Source organism: Periplaneta americana, chromosome 6, assembly GCF_040183065.1.
Source record: "Periplaneta americana isolate PAMFEO1 chromosome 6, P.americana_PAMFEO1_priV1, whole genome shotgun sequence".
NCBI lineage: Eukaryota > Metazoa > Arthropoda > Insecta > Blattodea > Blattidae > Periplaneta > Periplaneta americana.
Genome location: NC_091122.1, coordinates 10147736 through 10174982, shown reverse-complemented (window position 1 = coordinate 10174982; position 27247 = coordinate 10147736). Strand labels below are relative to the sequence as shown.

The 27247-nt window shown below is 34.1% G+C and overlaps 1 protein-coding gene and 1 non-coding gene across 3 annotated transcripts in view; both read left to right on the top strand.

Moving 5' to 3' along the window:
* Khc (kinesin heavy chain) overlaps positions 1 to 23030 on the top strand; it is a 144350-nt gene extending 121320 nt beyond the window's left edge. For both annotated transcript variants that reach the window (XM_069827446.1, XM_069827445.1), the window contains exons 16-19: positions 6756 to 6944; positions 10332 to 10467; positions 14767 to 14916; positions 17513 to 23030. In XM_069827446.1, coding sequence (XP_069683547.1) covers positions 6756 to 6944; positions 10332 to 10467; positions 14767 to 14916; positions 17513 to 17529 — 492 coding nt within the window. In that variant the 3' untranslated portion in view covers positions 17530 to 23030. The remainder of the gene's footprint in view (positions 1 to 6755; positions 6945 to 10331; positions 10468 to 14766; positions 14917 to 17512) is intronic.
* TRNAN-AUU (transfer RNA asparagine (anticodon AUU)) lies at positions 15456 to 15527 on the top strand. The gene has a single exon. It is a non-coding gene; the product is annotated as a tRNA-Asn (tRNA).
* Positions 23031 to 27247: the final 4217 nt, after the last annotated feature.

Here is a 27247-nt window from a genome sequence, read left to right as displayed (position 1 = left end):
TCACTCCAAAATGAAATGAGTACCATTAAGGTAAAATTATCCAGAGGTAAAATAGTCCCCCAATCGGATCTCTGGGTGGGGACTACTTTAATGGTACAGAATCAACTAAACATCTTACAGTGGAATGCTGGCGGTATAACATCAGCCAAGAAGACTGAACTAGCCAATATACTCTCAGATAATAATGTAGATATCTTCCTTATTCAAGAAGCAAACCTTAATGCTGACCAATTAAAATATTTTGATTTTAAAGGTTTTAGTATGAAACTATTACCCAAAGGTAGACAGATCAGTAGTGGAATTCTCACAGGTACATCAAAGAAATTAATTACAAATTTTCAAATCATAAAAGAAATGGATAATCAAGAACCAAGAAATGGATTCGGAACACCTCAAAATCTGTGCTTCAGTGGCTGACCATGATAATATCTTTGAAAAATATTGGAGTGCGAGAGGTCAAATGACTTTGTCAAACGCCTGGCATTAGAAAACACAACAAATTATCATGAACATGGCCATAGTTGATAAGTTTGGCTCCTGTTGCATTCTAAAATCAGATATTTACAGACGTTTCCTGTAGTTAAAATTGATCCTTGTGGTTACTTTCAGTCCATTGTAGGTTACATATCCTCCATAACTTAAGAATATGGTGCCTGTGTTAAAATGGTTGTACTCTTTGCTACTAACTTATATTGCAGATCAACAGAGTTAATGGTTTTATTTATAACTCAGCATTAGTTAACAACGTGTTCATACAGTGTGAGAGGTGAAAGTTGTTTTGGTTGTGGCTTTCAAAGGGTAGTTTTAGAAGATAATGGGGCTAGAATATGGATTGCGTAGTGGAGAGAATAATCTCATTTCCCTGAGTCCCATGAGTATGGACACAGCACTACTACAGCCCTACTTAAAGTGACCGAGGACATCCGTGAAGCTATGGATAGGGGTGAAGTAACGGCTCTAACTCTTCTCGATTTCAGCAATGCCTTTGGTTCTGTTGATATCGACTTGCTTCTTGCAAAGATGAAAACTTTGCACCTATCAGACAATACCTTGAGCTGGATGGACTCCTACCTACAGGACCGCCAACAGTGTGTTTCACTTGATAATCAATTCTCCCAATGGCGATACACAAAGGCGGGAGTGCCGCAGGGCTCCGTATTAGGACCACTACTTTTCTCTATCTACATTAATGACGTATCAAAGAACTTACAGTATTGCCGATATCACCTCTATGCCGACGACCTACAACTTTACATACATTCCAGACCCAATACGATCAATGAATCGATTGACAAGTTAAATTGTGACCTAGCCACTGTCTCCACTTGGGCGGCCAATTTCGGACTCGCACTTAACCCAAGTAAGACTCAAGCCATAATTATTGGACATAAGCGTGTAGTTAACTCCCTTAATAACAGTAATCTTTCAGTTGTTACCCTTAACAACACGCTAATCCCTTATTCATCTGTCGTAAAAAATCTTGGCTTCTTTTTTGATAATAATCTAAGTTGGAATTTTCAAGTTAAAGAAACGATAAAGAAAATCTGTTCCTCCTTTCACTCTTTGAGTCGCTTGAGAAACTTCTTGCCCCAGCAACTAAAACTTACCCTAGTACAAATCCTAGTAATGCCGCACTTCGATTATTGTGACGTTTTGTTAAGTGATCTAAGTTCTGAACTGTCAGTCAAGTTACAGCGAGCTCAGAATATGTGCATCAGATACGTGTGCAACATCCGACGATATGATCACATATCACCGTCCTTCGCAAGTCTCTCGTGGCTCCGACTTAAAGAACGCAGAACTTTACACTCTTTGTCTTTACTCTTTCGAATTCTGCACACCTCAACACCAAATTACCTTTCGTCTCGTTTCTCTTATCTATACTCTAACCACGACGTAAATACCAGATCACTTATCTGTGGCACGCTAAATATACCTCTTCATAGAACATCTTGTTATTCCTCATCTTTTACAATATCCACCTCGCGTCAATGGAATTCCTTGTCACAAAGTATTAGGGGCTGCAAGACAACAAACATCTTTAAGAACAGCTTAAAAGATAACCTTATTAGCATTTCACTCCAATCATACTGATTTAAAATATTACTGACTACACTGTTGCTTTTTTTCTTTAGACATCATCCTGATTGTGCTGCATTTTCAAAATTGTCTCATAATAATCTCTTTCTATTATCTAATATAATTTGAAATATATTAACATTCTATGTATTTTAGTTTAATTCTGCTACCCAGTTTATTTCAGTGTTTAATTAATAGTTAATAGTATTTTGTTGTTTAATTCGTAAATAACTCTTGTATACATGTAACTCTCATCTAAATCAATTTGTTGAATTCTTTGTAAGTTCATGCATATGTATATACACTTTTTGCTGGTTGTGTGGAAGAGAAGGCCTTACGGCCTTAACTCTGCCAGCTAAAATAAATCATTATTATTATTATTATTATTATTATTATTATTATTATTATTATTATTATCTTCTCTGGACTGCAATAATTCTGATCATTGAAACCTGCAATAAAGTTATATACAGGGGAACTGTAAGTAATGTAATTAATTTCAAGGGGTTATTCTTTGAGATATTTCAAACAAAAAATTTTAATACAATTTTGCTCGTTCTTGTTTGCTTTTTGAGATAAAAATTGTTTTATTTGAAACATTTTATAGCGTGTTCTGGGAACCCATTGACTTAATTCCCAATATGCTCAGACAGTTTAAGAGAGCAATGTATTGTGATAATAAATGATTGAAAGAATTTTAGTTTTGTCCTTTAAATGTGCAGAAATTTGATCTGAAGAAATGTAACGTTTAAGAATTCCATTTCAGAATGAAAAGTTATATTTGTTCACATCAAATTTCTACATATTTAAAGGGCAAAATTAAAATCCTTTCAATCATTTATTATCATAATACACTGCTCTCTTAAGGGGTTAGGTACAACTTACAGCAGTAAAATTTTTGGAAATATTCAACGTTTTTTCGTCCATTACTGTATCTTGTACAATAATGAAAATTGAAGAGTCCACTGCAAGAATGATGGATGTCACTTTCTTGTCGAGAATGAACCAAGACTGTCAATGCATAGCTTAAGACATATAGAATGTACATACAGAGTTATATGGCATTAACACTGATAGTCATTGTCCAGTAATGATCGGAAAATCACAGTTAAGCTTTGAGCGCTAAGCATTTCAAAATTTAAATTGCTTCTCCTGAAAAATGTATTCCAAATGACATCCATCATTCTTGCAGTGGACTCTTCAATTAGTTTGTGTTTCTGCTATATGAAAAAAAATATATATATATTTTTACGGTTTAAAAAAAATTATTTATGTTGTTGTTTTCTAATGCCAGGCGTTTGACAAAGTCATTTGACCTCTTGTACTCCAATATTTTTCAAAGATAAAAAAAATTATATATATATATTTTTTTTTCAAAATTCAAAATGGTGACAGTTTACTGTGCATTGATGAAGCATTTCCCTCATAACTCATAAACTTGTTAACTTTTTCATGTTTTCTCTCTTTTATTTTATTGCTGAAACGTGTTTACAATATCATGCTCTTTCAACTACATTCCTTAATAAATAATAGTTTTTTAAATTTTGTGTTAGAAGAAAATACTGATATTTGACCATTTTTTTTAATTAATTTATTTTTATCAGACAATCTATGGAAGATAGAGAAGTGATCTTGCATCATATTGTAGATATGACATGCATAAATACACACAAAAAATTTCGTCACGGAATGTTGGATAGTTTGTGAGTTGTGTGGGAAATGCTTCATCACTGCACAGTGAACTGAATTTTGAAAAAAAAAAAAAATGTAAATAATTTTTAATCGTAAAAATATATATTTTTTTTTGTATAGCAGAAGGACAGTTTTTTACACATACTAATTTTCATTATTGTACAAGATACAGTAATGGAGGAAAAAAATGTTGAATATTTCCAAAACTTTACTGCTGTAAGCTGTACATAACCCCTTAAATTGACTGAGCATATTGGGAATTCAATCAATGGGTTTGCTACAACACACTATGATTTGTTTCATGTACATAAAACAGTTTTTATCTCGAAAAGGAAGCAAAAACGAGAAAAATTGTATTAAACCTCTTTGTTTGAAATATCTCAAAGAATAACCCTCTGAAATTAATTACCAAGCTGCGGATTTTTAGGCACTAAAACAGTTGAAATAGGCAGGCAAAATAGGCATTCAAAATTCTAAAATAGGCATTTAAAAAGGCACTAACAATTTCTAATTCTTAATGGCTAACACAACCATAGTGTAGGATTATACACTAGTTTCTATAGGGATGTCATTATGGCAGTGAATAACTAAATATTCCTCAAAATTTTGTAATGAAAACTGATGTCTGTTGTCTGTAAGAATGTTCTTAAATTGGGAGAAACTCCTCTCTACTTCACATGAAGTGTTGGAGCAATACTTCAGGGATCCAATCTCAGCTGGGGAACGCAGTAATGTCAATGTATTTTCCAATCAGTGCTTCTGATGTCTTTTGCTCTGGCATATCTCCACGATATATTTCACGTATTACAGCAGAAAACTCAACTCACACACTCGTAAAACGAATACACAGTTTAAAAAAACTGCCCTAGTCAACTATCACCAATGATTCAAGCGCCTTTCGAAAAACATTTTTTTGCTATTGGCTGATTTTAAATTATTCGATTTCTCCGCGTTCTAGTGGCAGTAAAACGTAACACACAGAATTATCGATAGCTCTATAATATTACTGCCCTATGCTGAATAAAAAAGGAACAAATTACAGATTAAAAATTTACCAATAGAATGGTCAATAAATTCAAGTATAATACACCGTGTTCCGCTTATAAGTATAATAAAAGAAATAGTTATAATTTCATAACAATGCATGCAAATGGGTTAAGATTGGTACCATTGTAAAGAGGAAATTGGGAAGTTTTAATCCATTGTTGTTACTTATTTTTAGAAGACTCACGCATGCGCAGATCATTAAATAAGAGAATTCGTATTGTATCTTTAGTCAGTCAGCATGTGGACGCCACAGCAGAAAGCCTTTTGTGTGCTGTCATTAGCAGAACATACCTAGATCCATAATTCGTGTACAGCGCTTGTTTCGCCGTCAGTACAATCTTAGACCGAGGGAAGCTGTACCGACGTACGTCTCAATAATGAAATGGGATAGGCAGCTCAGAGAAACAGGAAGTTTGTTGTCTAATGCAGGTAAACATTCCAAGCGTAAAGTGTCTGATGAAAATGTCGAACGCATTCGCGAGGCATTTCAGAGAAGCCCGCGGAAATCCATTCGACAGGCTAGTGTGCAGTTGAACATCCCACCAACAACAGTGCATACAGTGCTCCATAAAAGATTGCGTTTGCGAGCGTACAAGCTGCAACTTCATCAGATGATTACGCCGAATGATAAACTGGAACGAAAACGCTTTGCAGAAACAATGTTGGATAAAGTGGACGATGACGACACATTTCTAACTCGAGTCTGTTTCTCAGATGAGGCAACCTTCCACGTCAGTGGAAAAGTAAACCGACACAATTGTCGCATCTGGGGGTCGGAAAATCCAAGTGTCGTAATTGAACACCAACGGGATTCCCCTAAATGGAATGTTTGGTGTGGGATCATGCGTGACAGAATCATTGGTCCCTATTTCTTTGCTGAAAAGACAGTCACTGCAAACACGTACCTGGATATGTTACAACTGTATGCTGTGCCACAACTCCCAGATGGAGCAATTTTCCAGCAAGATGGGGCTCCACCACACTTTGCCAACATGGTTCGCACATTCTTAGACGAACAATTCCCTGCAAGATGGATCGGAAGAGGATCACCGTACATCACATGGCCTGCCAGATCACCAGATCTAACACCACCTGATTTTTTCCTGTGGGGGTTTGTTAAGGACCAGGTCTACAGGACGCCAGTACGTGATTTGGCAGACTTACAAGAAAGAATTTATGCTGCTGTCAACAATGTTACACCACAGATGCTTCATAACACTTGGGTCGAGGTTGAATACCGGTTGGATATTTCCCGTGCCACCAATGGAAGCCATGTTGAGGTTTATGGAACATAAGGTAACAAAAATTCCCAGTTTTCATTCTTTGTAGCAGTTGGTTTCAACTATATACTTGTATTAATTCAGAAGTTATAGCTATTTCTTTTGTTATACTTATAAGCGGAACACTCTGTATATAATACGGATATTTAGGCAACTTTTAGGCATTTATAAGCAAATAGGCATTTACTAGTGAAATAGGCAATTATAGGCACTATAGAATTCGCATGTAATACTTACAATGCCTTAAAATGGATATGTAACTTAAAAGCTTGGGTCTTCAGGTTAAGCATTGAAATAGGCATATGGGCATAAATCTGCAGCTTATTAATTACATTACTTACGGTTCACCCTGTATATATATATTGGGCCAAAGATTTCCAAATTTCCTTGGTTCATATATATATTTGGAAATCATTGGCCCAATTGAGATTTTTGAAACACCAGCTGAATACGTTAAAAGTTAGATAGCATTCAATGTAGTGGTCTATGTTAATGAAGTCATTCGCCACCTTCCATCACAGTTTCATCTCTGCAGACTCATATTAGACTGAACATTATTACGAATGTAAATAGAGTTATTTTACATTGGCTCTCTTCTTGTACAAGTAATTACTCTGTACTATGCTGCAGATAACTTAATGGCACTTTCTGTTCTAGTCTGTGAATGCTGAAGACAGTGAGGATGACGGAGGTTCATTAGCACAGAAGCAGAAGATCAGCTTCCTGGAGAATAACCTTGACCAGCTAACCAAGGTTCACAAGCAGCTGGTGAGGGACAATGCAGACCTCCGATGCGAGCTGCCCAAACTGGAGAAGAGGCTGCGTGCTACAATGGAGAGGGTCAAGGTACAGCATTTCGATCCTTTGTACATACTGTCAACTGTGAACTGGAAAGAAAGATTGCTGCCTGCATTGCTTCCATCTTTTGCCACCACTGTTCTATAATTAACCTTTGATTCCTCCTCCTACCATTGAGAAAGCATCTTCCCATGATTCAGTATCTTAGACGCTGATTTGTTTACATTTTTAGTTCATTGTGTCAGGAGGGATAAAGAAAAATTATAAATTATACAAGAACTTGAAACATGTCTGCGTCCCTGTTATTGTTACTTACTCTAGAGTTGACTGTATTGTGTAAATCACTGTTTCTTTTAAAAATGAAGGTATTTTATTATTTCGAGAGTAGGAAGAGCACTGTCTTCTTTGAAACACAATGTTCCAAGAAAACTGAATCCGTCAGGGACTGTATTTTGAGAAGAAGAAAACAAAGTGAAAATTGAGGTATGAATCACTCAATCTTCTTAATGTATCCAGCTGTTTGCTGAAAATATAAAGTCCACTGTAGTCTATTCAGTTGTTGTTTTTCACGAGATCTCCGGGTAGGGACTGCACTGAGGGATGCCAAGAATCGAACTAAAGTACTTATTTAGAACACCAAAAGTCACACCGTCCAGTCAATCAGAGCCAAGTTTAATATTGAAAAGAACCGTATAATGAGACAAAGAGGCAAATATAATACCAAAAGGATTGAAGTATGATGTCAGTCCAATGCAGAAGCCAAATCCATTCTCTGTCATATAAAAAATGAGGCTAAAAAGAAAAAAGAAAAAAAAAATTTAGGTAGATAATATAACATTTTTTATTCGGTATTTTATAGGACCAACTCTTTAATCTTATCGTTTTATTTTATAGTGTTTTTATGCGTTTTTCCATAATGTTTTCTTACATTTTTTGGTCCCAGCCAATTCAAAATCTATAGATGTTTTTCACTGTATATGACCTATTAAATACCCATTGATATAGTGCACAGGCAGAATAAGAAATGAAGCTGTGTTGGAAAAGTGGGTGAAGAAAGAATGATGCTGAAACTGATCAGGAAGAGGAAAAGGAATTGACTGGGTCACTGGTTGAGAAGAAACTGCCTACTGAAGGATGCACTGGAAGGAATGGTGAAAAGAGTTCGGGATAGAAGAAGATATCAGATGATAGACGATATTAAGATATATGGATCATATGAGGAGACTAAGAGGAAGGCAAAAAATAGGAAAGATTGGAGAAAGCTGAATTTGCAGTGAAATACTTACCCTTGGGCAGAACACTGAATGACAATTTCAAGTAGAGGTAAACACTCACAGATGCTGATTTACCATCGCAGCTCACCAAATACTATTGGGATGCCCGCAGGAGAATGGAAGAAATCCAAGATCCTTAGCATTGGTCAGCAACAACATGATTAAAAAAAACAGTAATTGAGTGTCACCAGTAACATTTTGTGCAACTACTAAAAATAAAAGTTCGGAGGAAAAAAAAACAGAATCTGAGTTGAATAATTTCGAGGGAAAAATTGTTCCGGAGCCGGGTATCGATCCCGGGACCTTTGGTTTAACGTACCAACGCTCTACCAACTGAGCTACCCGGAAACTCTACCAGACACCGATCCAATTTTTCCCTCTATATCCACAGATCTCAAAGTGGGCTGACAACCGTCAAGCAACCAACTTCGAGTGCACACTAACTCCGTGTGACTTAAATTGTGGTTTTCTGTTAACGAACAGTGACGTGTATTATGCAAATCAAGATTTTCAGGTATAACTCACACGGAGTTAGTGTGCACTCGAAGTTGGTTGCTTGACGGTTGTCAGCCCACTTTGAGGTCTGTGGATTAGAGGGAAAAATTGGATCGGTGTCGGTTAGAGTTTCCGAGTAGCTCAGTGGTAGAGCGTTGGTACGTTAAACCAAAGGTCCCGGGATCGATACCCGGCTCCGGAACAATTTTTCCCTCGAAATTATTCAAATCAACTTTACAGGGAGTTATACCTGAAAATCTTGATTTGCAGAATCTGAGTTGTTCTTTCTCTGAAATGTCAGTTCCAAACTGTTCAGAAATAACAGTTTGACAATAAACTGTGAGTTGGAACTCTTACCTGGATTAAGTTCTGTTAAGTACACATTGTTGTGTATCAACAGAATATAACATGATGAACTATTTTCACTTACATGACTTGAACAAAGTTACTGCTTCCACAGTACAGTTTGAAATTCTGTTTGAAACAGGAAATGATTGTATTGTTTATTATTGTAAGGCAACATTTTGAGTTTCAGTTTTTTAAAATATAAGTGAATTAATTCTTGATCGAAGTAATGGTTAGTCAGAAATTAAATTACATCATCATCATCATCATCATCATCATCATCCTTGCATGTATTGGGCCTAGTGGCCCGTTACGGTCTCTTGCCAACACTTGAACGGTCTGCCCAAGGATCTCTTGCCCACAGGATGGTTATTTAAAATTTTGCGTGGAATTCTAGAACGAGGCATTCTGATGACATGTGATCTCCAGTTTTGTCTGTATTTCTGTAGGTATTCTGTAATCGGTTCAATCTGCAGTTCTTTCATAATGTCAAAATTTTTAATGTGATCCATTCTCGTGTATCCCGCTGTACTACGCATAAATCTCATTTCTGCCGCCGTTAATCTTTGTGAATCAATATTACGAATCGTCCAAGCTTCACTACCAAAACAGAGTATAGGTCTGGCCAATGTTTTTATAAATTCTGATGCGCGTGTGTTTTCGTACTAAGGTTGGTTTGTATATCTGATTAATTATCCCCATTGCTCTGTTGAAGTTAATAATTTTCTCATTCAAATCCTTTTCTTCTTCATATGAAATTTGGTAACCGAGATAACTAAAATTTTTTACTTGTTCGATGATATTATTATTGATGCATATTTTGATACGGACTGGTTCCTTTCCTAAAAAAAGCCATCACTTTAGATTTGTCAGTTGAAATTTCCATATTGAAACTTTCCGCCATTTGATTAAAGTTGTAAACCAAACGTTGTAAATTATCTTCTGAAATTACCATAAACACAATATCATCAGCAAATAATAAAGTATCTATTTGGGACAAACGAAATTAAATTACATAAAAATGTTAAATATTGTTGTTGCAAAGACAGTCCTACTATTAATGATCATTGTAACCATAATCGAAGATAAAGAGAACCTTATGACCGTAACCATCCCCTTTATTAAGAAATAACACAAGGAACCATGCTTGATGTAGAATCATTTATTTCAGAACAAGCTGTTTCATTCATCTTTTTCTTCCAGATCTGTTTCATTTGCAGAACTGTTCAGTTTTTCCCCCCTGTCTATTCCTAATATTATACCATGTTTTAGCATGTACTCGGTATGTCCGAACACACATAATGACATTCCTGTTTGACAGGCACTGGAGTCTGCACTGAAGGATGCTAAGGAAGGTGCTATGAAGGACAGGAAACGCTACCAGTATGAAGTGGACCGCATCAAGGAGGCTGTGCGACAGAAGAACTTGGCCAGGCGGGGTGCCAGTGCGCAGATAGGTGAGCCCCTGCACTTCAACATCTCTCTCCATTTAACCTAGATTTCCACCATTCATTATCCATACATATTTGTGTAGAATAATCATTTCAAACCATGATTGAGGCTGGGAAGAAGACATTTCCATACTAGATGCAGCAGAGTAAACTGTAATGTCATTAATTTCAGGGTGTTATTCTTTGAGATATTTCAAAGAAAAAGGTTTAATACAGTTTTGCTCGTGTTTGTTTTCTTTTCGAGATTGTTTTATATGAAACAGTTCATAGCTTGTTTCGGGAAAACCATTGATTTAATTCCTAATATGATCATTCAGTGTAAGATAGCAGTTTATTATGATAATAAATTATTGAAAGAATTTTAGTTTTGTCCTTTAAATGTGCAGGACAGAAATTTCATTTGAACAAATGTAACATTTTTAAATTCCTTTTCAAAATGAAAAACTACATTTGTTCGAATCAAATTTCTGCACATTTGAAGGACAAAACTAAAATTCTTTCAACTGTTTATCATAATACACTGCTGACTGAGCATAGTGGGAATTAAATCTATGGCTTTCTCAAACACACTATGAAATGTTTCATATAACATAATTTTTACCTTGAAAAAGAAGCAAAAACAAACAAAATTGTATTAAACTTTTTTGTTTGAAATATCTCAAAGAATAAAGAACAACCCCTTGATATTAATGACATTATTTACGATTGACCCTGTATAGCCAAGAAATTTTCATGGAATTCAGTGTTTTATCTACAGCCCCACCAGTGAAATTTTGTAGCCTTTGTGATGTTTCAGAATATAATTGTAACTGAAGCCAGTTTGTGGCAGACTTTCATTGCTGTGGTCCAAATGAGCCACAATTCCCAAGATATACAATAATATTGATATGACAGTAAAAGAGAGATGGATTTAGAAATGATAAAACTACTGGAAAGTGTGGTGTATACTATAGTAGTTTATTACTACCAACTTCCCTTATTAAAGGGTTGCCACAAGGACTAATTGTTATAAAACAATTAAATTTAGTCAATGTAGAAGTTTGTTTACAAACTAAAATATGAAGCTAAGGTATCCCCGTAACATGCCATGAAGGCACATGGGGGGCATGGAAATAGAGCCCCATGCTTTCCATGACCTCGGCACTGGAATGAGGTGGTGTGGTCGGCACCACGCTCTGACCATCTTTTACCCCTGGGAAAGACCCGGTACTCAATTTTATAGGAGGCTGAGTGAACCTCGGGGCCGTTCTGAAAGTTTGGCAACGAGAAAAAATCCTGTCACCACCTGGGAAAAATATGAGGTTTACAATTTTTAATTTATACATATCATAATTTTCAATCTTAAATAAATAACTTTGATTCAACAAAAGAGATTTGAAATATTTTGAACATACTAAGAAAGTTCTCTATCGTACTGGGTGATAAAAATAAAATGTACCTGTTTTTAGTGTTTTATATTTTGAACATACTAAGAAAGTTCTCTATCGTACTGGGTGATAAAAATAAAATGTACCTGTTTTTAGTGTTTTATATTTTGCGAAGTAATACAATATTTTTCTTTTGTTTTCATGTAATTGTTGTATAGGGTTGTCAACACTCCCGTATTTCCCAGGATCTCTCTATTTGCCTCTAATTTTTAACATTCTCCCGGCCCCGTATTATTCTTCTCTTTGAGCATTTTCTCCCTTATTTTTGCATAATGTAAATTTTTTTATTCTAAACATTTAATTTTGCCGTGAATGATGATTGATTATATGATAAGTTTTGTTGTCCAAGAGATGCATTAAAATGTGCAGTCTTTATAGAAAGTAATGCTTGCCAGAAATGGGTTTTAGTGTTCACACGTTTAAAATCAAACCGTGTTAATGTTATAAATTTGGAAAAACTGGCTAGTTCTGTTCTAAGCATACCAAGTAGTAATGTTCATACAAAGAGGGTGTTGCATCTCATGAACAATAATTGAACAGATATTCGAAACAGGAGCACGACACATTTCATCAAATCAGAGCTGAAAACTGCAGTCGACTTCAACTATTACACGAGACAAAATCTGTCTCAAAATACAGTAGAACCTCTATTATCCGTGGTAATGAAGGGGGTGAGCTGAACGGTTAATCGAAAAAATCAGATAATCCATACCATAGAAGAATTAAGTGTTTCATAATACAGTTTCGAAATTTTCTCCATGGCTGGGTCACTGACTGAGAAGAAACTTCCTACTATAGGATTCACTCGAAGGAATGGCAAACGGGAGAAGATTTCGGGGCAGAAGAAGATATCAAATAATAGACGGCATAAGGTATATGGATCATATGCGAAGACTAAGAGGAAGGCAGAAAATAGGAAAGACTGAAGAATGTTGGGTTTGCAGTGACAGAACACTATGAATGAATGAATGTCAATGACTGGTTTCTAAAGGTCAGGGAAACTTCCTATGTTGGATTTCTGTGGAAAGATAGGAAAACTAAAGGTCTCATGTTATAGATTTAATTAATTTATACACTTTATCCTTGTTTTTTATTAAATATCGCACTGTTGTAACATCAATCTCGTATTCCGATGTGAGATGAGCCACAGTTCTTCTTTTCCAAAACCTCTCAATTATATGCACTTATCTTCGATACTTACTCAGCACAACATATTGTATTCTTTTGGCACTTCTGGAAGACCTTTTGCTGATAAATTAAACAGGTCACTCGGACAGTAGTTCATAATGTGTAAGGGTAAAGGCTTGTATTATAATATCACTATCTATAAAAAAAAATACGTACTAATGTATTGTGCAGTACTCAGAATTTTTTCTGCAACAAAAAAGGAGAGAATGACAGATGAATAATCCAACAATCGGTTAATAGGGTGACGGATAATCGATGTTCTACTGTACTCTTAATTTAGGCCTACCTGCCGAAGTGTAGAATAAAGTTGTTTTTAGAAACTGAACTGAATAATTTGTCTATTTTATATGTGAAATTTTGTCGATTCCATAGGGTCGAATTCATAGTCGTCACTTATAAAATGAGGAAACACTTAAGTAATGAGCGTTTTCTTAGCACTTATTTTAGATCGTATTGCAGAGACACTACTCATTCATATGCCCTGAGCATTCCCTTGATATCGAAAGAAATATGGCAACATGGCTAGACGTGAGCGCTTTCCTACATTCAATTGTTTTCCAGCACCTTCAAATTGTTAAATCGGCGTTATTGATATACACAAACACAGAAGTAAATATTATAGAGCTAAAAATTATACAAGATGTCCAGAAAGTATTTTACAGAAAAGAAAGAAGTGAGCAAAGATAACTAGTTATGAAATATGGAGATATCGTCGAAAGTAAAAAAATTGATAACTGTTCTCTCCAAAAGAAGAAATTGATATGGAATAAATTTGCAGTTGAGTTTAATGCAAACTCCGGAAATATTCCTGTAAGTAAATCATTTTAATTTATTTTTCAGTTATTTTTATGCTAAACAAAGTGGAAGTGGTATAATTACGCAAATTTTTAACAGCTTATTCCTTGGGTAGATTACAAACAAAAATGCAAATAACACTTTGTTGGGACGTGAATACTTTTCGAGAAACAATGCCACTTAAATCTACCTGAAATGCTGCTGTATCATAAAATCTCAAAGCAACCAGTACTTTCAGAAGTGGCGAAATCGGTAAGCCTCATGGTTGTATTGTGAATTGAAATGAGAGACACCAGAATATTCACAACAGTGTTCTTGTCGAAACTGTATCTCCTCTTAAATTGTTGATCATTATACATCTCTAAAGGGTTTTCCATATCTCTGATATATCTTTTGCTTGCCGAAACTCATTTTCATTTTAATTACAGAACTCAATAAATTAAATTAAATCATAATCATCATCTATTGTATACCGAATCAGCTGATTACAATGCATTTGAGGAAACACTTGAGTAAGCTGACAAGCTACCTTATTTGAATAAGTGTTCACTTCAGTGGGATTTATGAATTGGAAATTATTATAAGCAACTGCTTAAGTGTTGACTATGAATTCGGCTCTTAGTCTCCCGTATTTTCTTCAAAAAAAGTTGGCAACCCTATTGTTGTGTCAGCTGGGGAGAATATTTCACAGTGGTTTTAAGTACGCCACAGAGAATTAAAAGAGCTCTCCTCAAAGTATTAGGAAGTAATTGTGAAAATATGGAAAGACAAAGAGTTTTGAAAAAGGTTTTATTTATAGGCAGTTCACAACACTGGAAACTTCCACTAGCAGCAGTGAACTTCGTGTACTTGTGGTAGGGTGTTGTACTAAGTGAAGATGTTTGTGTTTGTGCAGCGAAACCCATCCGTGCAGGTCAGCACCACACGCACTTGGGAGCTCCGGGTGGCTTGAGGGGAGGCCCCATCATTCCGGGAGCCCTTGGACGGGTGATCGCTGATGAGGAGATGCGCAAGAGGAAGGGAATTATGGCAGGTGGCAACAGAGGTATGGATGAGTGAGCTGGTGTGATAGTACAGTACAGTACAGTACAGTACTGCGCTTTCCATGTATTTGGCTTCACAGACTGGACAGCCTGTGCAACATGCTGATGTTAGGTGGGGAGTACCAAATTGTGGGTCTTAAAACAGGGCCCAGTTTCACCAACCCTTGTTAAATATTTAACATGTCATGCAAATCAAGATTTCAGGTATAACTCCCTGTAAAGTTGATTTGAATAATTTCGAGGGAAAAATTGTTCCGGAGCTGGGTATCGAACCTGGGACCTTTGGTTTAACGTACCAACGCTCTACCACTGAGCTACTCGGGAACTCTAACCGACACCGATCCAATTATTCAAATCAACTTTACAGGGAGTTATACCTGAAATCTTGATTTGCATAATACACGTCACTGTTCATTAACAGAAAACCACAATTTAAGTCACACGGAGTTAGTGTGCACTCGAAGTTGTTGCTTGACGGTTGTCAGCCCACTTTGAGGTCTGTGGATATAGAGGGAAAAATTGGATCGGTGTCAGTTAGAGTTCCCGAGTAGCTCAGTGGTAGAGCGTTGGTACATTAAACCAAAGGTTCCAGGTTCGATACCCGGCTCCGGAACAATTTTTCCCTCGAAATTATTTAACATGTCGTTAAGACAGTTTAACAGTGAACTTAACGGGAGAGATGTTTCATCAACATTGTTACTGCTAACATCATGTTAAACCCTCTGTTAAATTAACATAGCATACTCCCGCAGTTAAATCCTTAACGTCCTGTTACAGCGTGAATCATGGCTGCCAGGGAACATATGTTACACGCCGCATTATTATATTGAGATACATTTGCAGTGAAAACAATTAGCTGCAATCACTACTTCAGCATTTTTGTTATTCAGAATAAATATGTTCATAAATGCTTAAATATTCATATTAATATTAGCACTGCATCCACAGTAAAGAGAAGATATGTTCTTATTAATGTAAGCATTTCTGTGATTATTATTTCGTATTAATACTCACATATAATTGCAAATTTTCAAAACGATATTTCTTTATTTCACTGATCTAACAGTTCACATGTAATTATGATCAATGACATATGAAGATATGTTAGATATATGAGATATGAAAATAATGTTAACGCTTATTCACCATCACAATTATTTTCATTTTCTATTGGTTATATTTGATCCTGGATAATTGAAAGAATCATCGTACAAATATCAACTTTGAGAGTGAAAGTACTACCGTCAGTTTTCAAATGTTCCACTGTATCTTGTGCATGACCCGTCTTAGCATTTCTTTTAATATTTTCATAACATTGATTTGTTTCATAGTTCACGTTTTCACATCCAAATGGCGATTGAAAATATTGGGTTAAAAAGACCCATGCTTGTTCCTTTTCCCTAATGAAAGTTCCATCACTACGTTTGAGTTCAATTACATTCATATAATTGCTAGATCTACTAAAATAATTATATTTCTCATATGAGGTAAAATTACTGTTCCTTACACTTTCTTTTTCTAGATTTCCGTTATAATTATGTTAGCCTCCAATACTTCCATCATGTAAAAAATACAATTCTCCGCTAAAACAAATTACTACACCAACTAAAGGCAGATTCAGTAAACTTTCATACAATCACTGCTTCTTTGATTCCTGTTACATTACTCTTAACATCATGTTACCTAGCCAAAGTACCTCAAATGGTTGGTGAAACACTATTACACTAACAGGATGTTTAATTTTTAACAACACGTTAGTTAACATGCTGTTAGCGTTATTTTAACGAAGTCTGGTGAAACTGGGCCCTAGATTGTAGACACAGACATTTGAAGGGTCCAGGGGAAAAACCTGTTAAGTCCAAAATTATCAATTTTTTGTTTTAGATGCCATGTAATACCTCAGACAGTAGAGATTTCTGTGGTTTAATTGTACAGAGTAAAAACTTGATTAAGCCAGAAATATTTGAAGAATGATACCTCAGAGATAATAGAATGTAATGGACCTTGAAACTTTTAACTTGCTCTCCTGTAAAAACAGTAAAATGTGACTTAGCAGGTTCTTCCCCTGGACCCTTCATTTCATTGTTGTTATTAAAAAAAGAGAGAGAGAGAGAGATTGTCAAAGTACAATTTCTTAAGGTGATGCACTACTGAAATTTCTAAAATCCACAATTTTTTAGTAGAAAGTTTTAAAAATTAAACTTACTTTGTTTTCTTTTTTCTTTTTTTTTTTTTTTTTTTAGTGAAAATCCTATTTCTGAAAAGAAACAATATTATTTTTTTATTAAAGGTAACACTTTAACACTGCATATTGCGTAATGGAGCATTAGTAATGTTCCTACTCTAATTTGTTCATTTGTAAAAAAAAAATATATAATTTTTTCATTGTTCAAACATTAATAAAAAAAAATAGTAGGCCTACTGCTTTATGTATAATTCTCTAGCAATAAAACTATGAATACGACCCTTAGTCACCTCATGAAGAATCGCAGCAGAAAATGTAAAGTTGTGTTATTTTCCTGATGTGCCTAGGAAATTGATGCGACAGACGCACTTGTGCCGGCTGTTTCTCATTATGAAATGTGTGGCCTTTTTCAGAAATGAACGAGAGCTGAGGGGCTTCAGGTAAGCTCTAGGTGCTACCTGTAGGAAGAGTTACAAGTTAGAATGGAAAAGAAAACACGAACTACAACACAACACACTAAAAATCTTGTATTATTAAATATAACACTTGATCATAATGTAATTATATTTAAAAGAAATACCTTTCACTATAACTTTGTCTAAATCTCTTACAACTCTTGCGGTGCCGCTTTGGTTGAAAGGACAACAGAAGGCTCACCGCACTTGGTAAAACAAATAATAAAAAGTTTCTCTTATTCAGTCTTTATTTTGCAAGACAAGAATTAAAAATTCGCATTGCAAATTTTCTTGTTTATCACGTTCATCCAGTCAGTAGACGTCATCGCGAGAACTGCTGATTTGATGGGCGGCTGATTCCATTTGTGGTATTTTTGTCTGACGAAGCTGTTGTGGTAGAGTGGATGTTTTTGTTGTGACCTCTCAATGAATGAAATTGGTTCACAACTGCCATTTTTTTAAAAAAACATACTTACGTGATACAACAACAATAATATTTAAAAAAATAAATGCTTTTTGTGGCTTTGTATGCAACCAAAGAATGGAAGAATGAGTGCTGTTATGATATTTACAACCGCAGCACTGTTATAAAATAATAGAAGGTAACACTTATAATTTCCTTACCTAATTATGATTTTATCTTGTTCCTGGCTTTATGTAAAAGCGAAACATAATTAATACTATGCATTATGAATATAAAAAAGTATTAACAACTTTAGGTGAAACTCACAGTGAGGTATTATTCATTTTGAAATGAATTAAGACACTGCTTTCTCATAGAAACAGTTTGCACGACTTACAAATGTAAAATAGTGCTTGATAAAAAAATTTTCAAAAAAAAAATCTCATAGCAATTGTCAGGTCAGAGAGCAAAGGTGTTGGAAATGTACTCAAAGCAGCAAGACTCTCTATACTAGCACTCTTTGAAGACGTGCGGGCCTTCCCGCACTTCCTTTCAGAGGATTCTTCCCCCTCTTTCTTGGTGCATGTCCCTAAAGGCCTATATCCCCATAGAGGGGTCATGATAGTCTGGTTGTGTCTTAATTTTTTTGCTTGAGGTTTTGTAGGACAGCATTGTTCTAGTCTTTAGCTTTTAGGGCCAGTTCATCACTAGATCTCATTAGTTGTGTATATTTGTCTCATCGGAGAGTCTCCTTTATCAACATCCCACACTTTTTGTTACCATCGTCATGTAGTGAAACCGTGACTAGGGTTTCATTTTAGAGTGTTCGAAGTGCGTGCCTTACCCTGGTTCGTACTTGGAACGCTGCTTACCATTCTTCATAAAACTGAGACATTGTTTGCTGGGCGTAATTATATTTAATGCTTTTTCATCAACCATTGAGTGCAAGGGTCGAGGGAGACAGCTGGTATGTCGCTCGACAGAAAGCACAAAATAGAATAATTTCAGTCAGCTGGTGAAGAGACCCAAGTTATTATGTATACACAGTAATTTATTGCATATAGGCTTAATTATATAATTTTGAATAAATGTGCAGTTTGCGAGGTAGAGCATTTGGCAGTTTTGTAGTTGTTTGAAGGAATTCTTTGTAATCCAAATATTTGTATTGCATCTTGCCTCTTTTTGTTACTTTTGTATTTATAACTGCAGAAGAATGGGTTTACATTTATAAATTTGTGGGCAGAACGTAACTGTGATGGCAAGATCAGAAGTGATAGCGGGTAAATGTTGGCATATCGATGAAAGTTCAGTAGTGTGTATATATGAGACACATTGAAGTTGTTGAAAGTTGATGAGTTTGTAAAACTTTTATGAACAGTGATCCTCTCTATGCTTCAGAGATTACTTAGTAAAACTGTATGGCATTTAGAAATTGTTGGCAGACAGTATTTCCTAGAATTGCTAAATCTTCTTGAAATTTGATGTGTAGATGCAATAATTATAAAGCCTTCAATTGGCGTAGATGTCACCTCAATCCATATCGTAGGGGGATGACACTTTGACTTGATATTGACTGGAGAATTAAATTCGTAAACATAATCAGGGCTCTAGAAATAAAACTTGAATACAAAAGGAGATAAACTCCTAGGTTCATAGTATGATAAACTACGAACACAATTTTTGAGGTCAACAAAATTAACCTTCAATTTAGACTGAATATTCAATCAGTGTTAACTATGCCTTCCTACTCTTTTGTTTCATGTGGACCTAAAGTAGGTGTTCCTAGAAATATATAATTTTACTCGTTGAATATCCTAGTCATAGGGAATTCAGAGGCAAATGTTGACATTCATAAGCTGCTTTAAATTTTCATGAGCAAAGAAGAGTTATCAAGTATTTACATCTGACTTCAGTTCGCAATATTGAAGGAAAACGTGTAAATATTCCTCTCCTTCCCTTATCACCTACATATAGGAATATCTCTTATACCCACGACTTAAAGACATTTACTATATTTTGCACATAATACAGAATTACTGAGAAATGCCCTTTTCTTTACTCAGATTTTAAATATATTACGGAATGTGCACACATGATCCATTCTTAACCTCACTTCTTCACTGCAAGCTTCATCTCAAACAGCCATGCTGTGATTATAATGATGTTTGAGATAAAAAAATGTTATTTGTCTTTGATATATTTTTAAAAAGTGTGTGAAAAAAATAGCATAATCACTGAACACCACAATGACTGAACCAGTGATCTGTTCTGAATCGATTTGGAAAAGATAAAGTAATTCCATTCCATTTGATCTTTGCATCTATGGTTGCGATCCAGCAGGCAGTGATTATATTCCATAGATTACACGAAGCTTCAAGATGTGCAACAGTTGAGAGATAGTTTCTTTTTTGTTTTGCTCGCAATAATCTTCATGTCTACACTTTAAACCAATAAATGATATTTAAACAATTAAAATAAAAATGAAGTTAATTGTTCTTGATATATCGATGTGAGGATATCGAAATAATGTAAAGAAAGACTTTCTGTAATTGTATAAAGACATTACATAATGTGGTAGTTGTGAACATGTGGAAAAATTGTGTACAAAATACTCTGTAAAAGAATGTAAATTGGTTGAAGGTTGGAGGTAAGAAAAATGATTTATAAATAATAGAAACAGTATTAAATCTTACATTGTAAACCTTTTTAAAAATGCGGAAACAGTTGGTTGCCATATTTAGACAGAAATCCGTATAAATAAGAGAAGTCATGGTGTCTATGAAGTTGAGATTTTTGGAGCCCTGAAAATGTTTCCAAACTTGTATTCTTGGTACTGCGTGAATATCGACTCTCCATTGTTCATAATAGTTTTAAATTTAGACATGCATAATACACTGTTCTGTTACAATGACGTTGGTATGGAAGATGCCGTCACTTTCTCAGGGTTTCTATTGGTTTCTCGTGAGGTAACCCATCTTCTCATGTGCTATCGAGTCTTGTTGCTTTGACAGTTGAATGAGACCAGAATGCTGGCTTGGTTGCTGCCAAGTTTTTATGTGCAGTTCTGGTGATATTTCCAGTGTGCTAACATAGGTGATGTCGGTAGTCCTGTACTCTTTATCAGTTGCATATATATTTCGTATGATTTTGTTTATGTGCAGCTATGTTCTTTTGTTTTTGTGGGTAGGGAGGGAGGGATAAAAAATGAGTCATGAAACTGAATTCTGTTGTTCATTAGCAAGAATGTGTTTTGTGTAACTAAATAGGATAGATTCTTACCAGTGTTCAACAGAATGTATGATTAGTTTTGGGGTTGGGTGGGGAGGGAAGAGGGGATTCGGACTTGGTGGTGACTTTCAGTGTGTTTTGTTGTTTATTAGTTGTAATAATGATTTATATTTAAGTTATTTAAGAAGCACCAGCAATAATTCTTAAATTGGCAGATTTGGGAGGTTCTATTATTTTTGCTATAAATTTTTATGCAGCCGTGTAAATGGAGTTTTTGTTTCTTTTGTATTTTACGTACTGTAACCACGCATCAGAGGCATAAAATAGAAACTTTGTATATTAATTTATATTTTGTTGGGATTTGGGTTATTTTTTATGAAATGCAGCATGACAGGCTTTGTGTAGTTTTTAATTACATTGATTTATTACAAGATTGTAGTAATTTAATTAATTATAGTTGCTAATTTTATATAGAATGTGATAAAAAAGCTTTTTTTTTAATTTATTAAGGATAATCCGAACTTGCCCTCCAGGTCGCTGATTTGGAAGGGTTGAAAGCTTTTCACCTATGAGAAACGTGTTAAAATGATATCTGTTGAGCCTGGAGTAATGAAAAGTGTAATTTTAAATAACAGTTGTTCACCACACACATAATTGCATTTGAAATGTAGTTTCATTTGCTATTCATAACTGTTGATGAAATATGGATTTTGGGCACACAAATTGTATCATTCAGTTGTAATAAATGAGATTTGAGTGCATCAGAAATATCTAAAAAAGCAGAATAATAAACGTAGCTGTAAGACATAATACTACTTGTTGCAATGTGTGGGCATCATGAGCTTCTGCCTAACCACTACCACACATATATTTGTATGATAAATACATTGCGATGTTTTAGCAGAATTTGTAGTGCACTTAGTGTTAAAAATATTTTCAAAACAGAACTGCGAGAATTGGCATAATGAAGTGGATAATCTGTGTCTTGGCATATTTCATCCCTACTTGGTTTTACCATTTTATTATTTCGAAAGGAAAAGCTTATATTTTTGGTGTGACGGACTACACTACTCCTGCTTCAGTGTACTCTTAGAAGATACCTAATTATTCACCATGTGCCGCAACTTTTTTTAAAAGTATTTTTTTAGTAGGAGATTTAAAAGTGGCTTCCTTCAGCACTTCATTAGCCTGTGTACTGTATTGTAAATTCAGTTTTAATCGTGTGTTGTGCTAGCAACAACAGTTGCAGCTTTGCATATCCCTTTAAGAAAAAAAAAAAGGAACATCCCACCATGTTCTGTAGAAATGTATTTCTCTCTCCAGTGGATATCATTCCTAATGAAAGACATGTCAATGCAATGGAATGCAATATATTTTGATTTAAGGTTGTCTCACTGTCGACAATGGAATAAAATTGTACAGACTATATTTTGATCCATCTACACTTCAAGAAAGTAGCTTTATTTTCCAGCATTTGAATGTACGATTCAGAGTGGTGTAAACTGCGAGGCAAGCATGGATGTAGTCTCCTGGAAGAACTGTTCATTGTTAGGATGGTCAGTGATGAGTATACTGTTACCCATTTTCGAAGTTGCATTTTTTATTATTGTTTTTACTGATTTTCTTCCAAAAGCCTGTATGTATGGTGTTTTAGTGCGCACTTATTTATGGTGGCTTTATTGCCTTCCCTTTGTAAAAATAATAAAAAATGATATTTTATTGCAGGGTTTTGCACTGACTGCGTCTGCAATACATAAACAATAGCATTTCATAAAACTCTGGAATTGTGTAGTTTGGATAATTATTTCCAAAACTGGTAAATAAACAAAGCGATGCTTAATTGTACTTCTCCATGTTGACTCCAGAAAGGATCTCCCTTTTAATTGCGCAGTTTTTTTTTTATCTGATGGTTAGAGAACACTGTGTTCTCTGTACTGACAATGACGTCATGTAATGCTGATTTCATCATTTGTTTTCGTACAGTCTTATTTCTCAGCAAACAGATAATTTGAGAAATTATATTCAGAATATATTTATTTCTTTTCCTTTCATTTTCAAGGTAGGCTTGTGTTGCTGTACATTTGCAGTAATACAGTTTTTAATGTTCATAACCAATGCAATATACTTCAATCTAGACTAGCGACACTAGGTTCATGTATAGAGTATTTATATCATCATGGCTTTTATAGTCAAGATGAATTGCCTGGTCAATACCACCTCAGAATGAATCCTGTCAACCATTTTAGTATTTCATCTTCTTTGTTTATACAGTCAACTTCCGATAATTCGCGGTGATTAATGCACAGACATTCGCGAAATATCGAGAACAGATTATTCGCAAAATAATAATAATAATAATTATTATTATTATTATTATTATTATTATTATTATTATTATTATTTAAAGTCCAGTAAAAGTCACTCTGACAGGTGTATTTGCTAAAATACACTTCAGAATCAAGTGCAAAACATTTTGAAACATAAAATATTATACAGTGCTGCAGTGGGATCGAATCTTAAAAACAAAAAACACAACTTTTACATAATATCGGAAGACATTTTAGTTTAACAAAAATGTCATCTTTCTTTGTTTCGTAGAGGATTGTTCTTTTTTTTTTTTTTCTTAATTTATATCGGAAATTTCTTAAGAAAGAGAGTCAGAGCATGAATCTAGTAAAAAAAAAAACCAACATGACATTACTCCATCACCTCGAATTCATTGTGTGTTTTCAGTTAAAAAAGCAACCCCAACTATAACAAAAATAACCAACAAAATAAAAACAATAAATAAACCAAAAATTTCCCTAATCATAAATACTATCTATAGAATAAATCTATATTCAAAGATTCTAAATCCATTGCACTCGTTCATGAAACATACTTAAGCCAGTACTTTTTGCGTGTATTATACTTCCCCTGGAAGAGAGACCTCATGGCCTTATCGTGAACTGAAGTCTGATATCTTCCCCTCTTCTCTTATGTTAGTTAGGTACGTCTTCTTTTGTAAACTTGCCCCTAAAATTATCGAAATTCGATCAATGGGACAGCATACACCCAAATGAACAAATGGTCAACTGGCTTAAGGGTTTACATGTTCTGTTTTTCCCAAAACGTATGCAAGAACCAGAGATCGTGTAGATTTTGTCCTTAGTCTTTTCAGTGTTGTCATCATTTGTGTGGTATCTTTTATACTTTAGTTGCTTTCCAAGTCATAAGACAATAAAATTCCCTTAATATAGTTAATAATTTGTTCACTAAAATCTTCGCAACATCAAACAAATAACTTTCAATTGTTATACTTGTATTGGCGCCATTTTCCAGAGAATGAGAATGTAACTTTATTATTATTATATATTTTTTTTTCTTTTATTGTATTCCATAGAGCTTACATTACATTGAAGCTGTTAGATGTGAAACAATTCAAGATTTTACAAGATTACAATTTTTGACGAGATTATTATTATTATTATTATTATTATTATTATTATTATTATTATTATTATTATTATTACAGATAATTGTATTGGTGCCATTTTTAAAAACTGCGAATGCAAATTCATTATCATCCATTATTATTATTATTATTATTTTATTATTATTACAGATAATTGTATTGGTGCCATTTTTAAAAACTGCGAATGCAAATTCATTATCATCCATTATTATTATTATTATTATTATTATTATTATTATTATCATCATTATTATTATTACAGGTTTTCTCCATCCCGTTATTCCTTTTAATTGTAACAATTCATAAAACCATAACTTTTTTTTTTGCCCTTTTCAAGTTCATAGCACATGATTTTCATTTTCTCAGTAGAATTATCATGACATAATCGAAATAACTGTTAATTATATAATCGTATTGGTGCCATTTGTAAAAACTCCGAATGCAAATTCATTATCATCCATTATTATTATTATTATTATTATTATTATTATTATTATTATTATTTACTAACATGGCTTTTAAGGAACCCAGAGGTTCATTGCAGCCCTCACATAAGCCTGCCGTCAGACTCTATCCTGAGAAAGATTAATCCATTTATTATTATTATTATTATTATTATTATTATTATTATTATTATTATTATTATTATTATTATTATTATTATTATTATTATTATTATTGGAAGTAATGTTTTAATGTATTATATTTTATTTTTTATTTTTCATAATATTAATATTTAATTTCAACTATACAAATTGTACAGTAGCGTAATTTCCCACAATTATGGTCCATGATACAACCATTCAAATGTTGCACTTTAACATAGTACCTCGTTTATCCACATTTTTGCTGTACTGAAGTTTAAAGTCAAGTCACTGCTGCTCTCTATGAACGGTTATGATACTTATACAGTGTTCTTTGAACGGTTGTATCATGGATCATAATTGTGAAAAATTACAGTACATTCTTTTTATGTACAAGCTCTTTGTGCTTTTTAATGATAGGTAATGGTGATAATTGGCCTTGCTCTATACATGAACCTACTGTGTCTTTCTATGAATATTAAGGCAAAATTTATAATTTATTGTGGGATTTCCACCCAGATTCTGTCTGAAAATAATGATATTCTGCATTTTATGAGGCCGAAACATACAGTAGCCAATATTTTGTTCTGTTCAGTTGACAGAGATAATATAACTTTGTTAATTATAATAAAATCGGAGCAGGACAAGAATCTGCGATAACCACGGGTACTGATGGCATATGTGCCTTCCCTCATGCTGACGTCAAAGGCTTTAATATTTATATCTCGTCAGATTTATGGAAGTTATGGAACAGACCTGGACTGAACACCACTACAGTAGAATCTCCCTTATCCGTGGTAATGTAGGGGGTGGGCTGAACAGTTAATCGAAAAAAATCGATAATCTGTACTATAAAAGATGTTAGTAAATTTAGTGAATAATACACTTTCGTATTTTTCTCCATGATCTTGTATTTAACATGCTAGGTAAAGGATCAGAAGTTCAGTAATTTAAGTCTGGCCATCAACGATTGGTTTTTAAGGGGAGAGGATGGTATTTTTTTTAACTTTTTTCCTATTTGTATGAAATATTAATTTTTTGTATGTAGAGAGCTCATAGCTGTAGCAACTCAACCAAATATAAATATTTTGAAAAAAAAATTATTTGGGGGCCCAGATTTGAAAAAAAAATATACCCAATGCAGGATTGTACTAAAACCTATATATCTAAACCGTTTTTAAAGATAGATTCAAACAGTTTTTTGCAATGTGTTTGCAAAAGCATATTCTCCAAACTGTCTGTAACAGAATTTTGATATTAGTCCCTACGTTTGTAAAATAAACAATTAAAATTTAATAACAATTTTCTGATTTCCTTTCTTGCAAACAAACGGACGTATTTTTAAAATGAAATCAATTAACAAAATTCTGTTACAGAGAAAAGTTTCCTAATAGTCTAAAGAATGTGTGTTCTAAATTTCATGCGTGTATGTTTAATAATTCCGAAAAATTATATCCATTTTTGTCTGGCAATGTAGCAAAAAAATTAAGTTTCTGGAAACCGATAAAAGGTGGTGTGTGGTTTAAAAATCCATAGCGCAGTAAGTTTAAAAATGGCGTCTCAACATCCGATAAGGGCACAAATACCCACAAAATATTATGCAATGCATTCCACATATATCAAAGAGTATTTTAAAGAAAAAAAAAAAACTTTTTTTTTTTAATTTAATTTACCGGAAACAATAAAAGTGGGCAAGTGATTTAAAAATCCATAACGCAAAAAGTTTAAAAATGGCGACTCAACATCCGATAAGGGCACAAATACCCACAAAATGTTATGCTATGCATTCCACACACATCACAGAGTATTTTAAAGATTTTTTTTTTTTTTAATATACTCATTTTTCACCAAAAAATACCATCCTCTCCCCTTAAGGGACAAAGAAACTCATTGTAATTTCTGTCTGGAAAGATATGAATATGGAGGTCTTGTGTTGTAAACTTACATACTTTACACACTTTATCCTTAATTTTTATTAAATTGCACACAGTTGTAACTCCAGTGTCGTATTCTGATGTGAGATG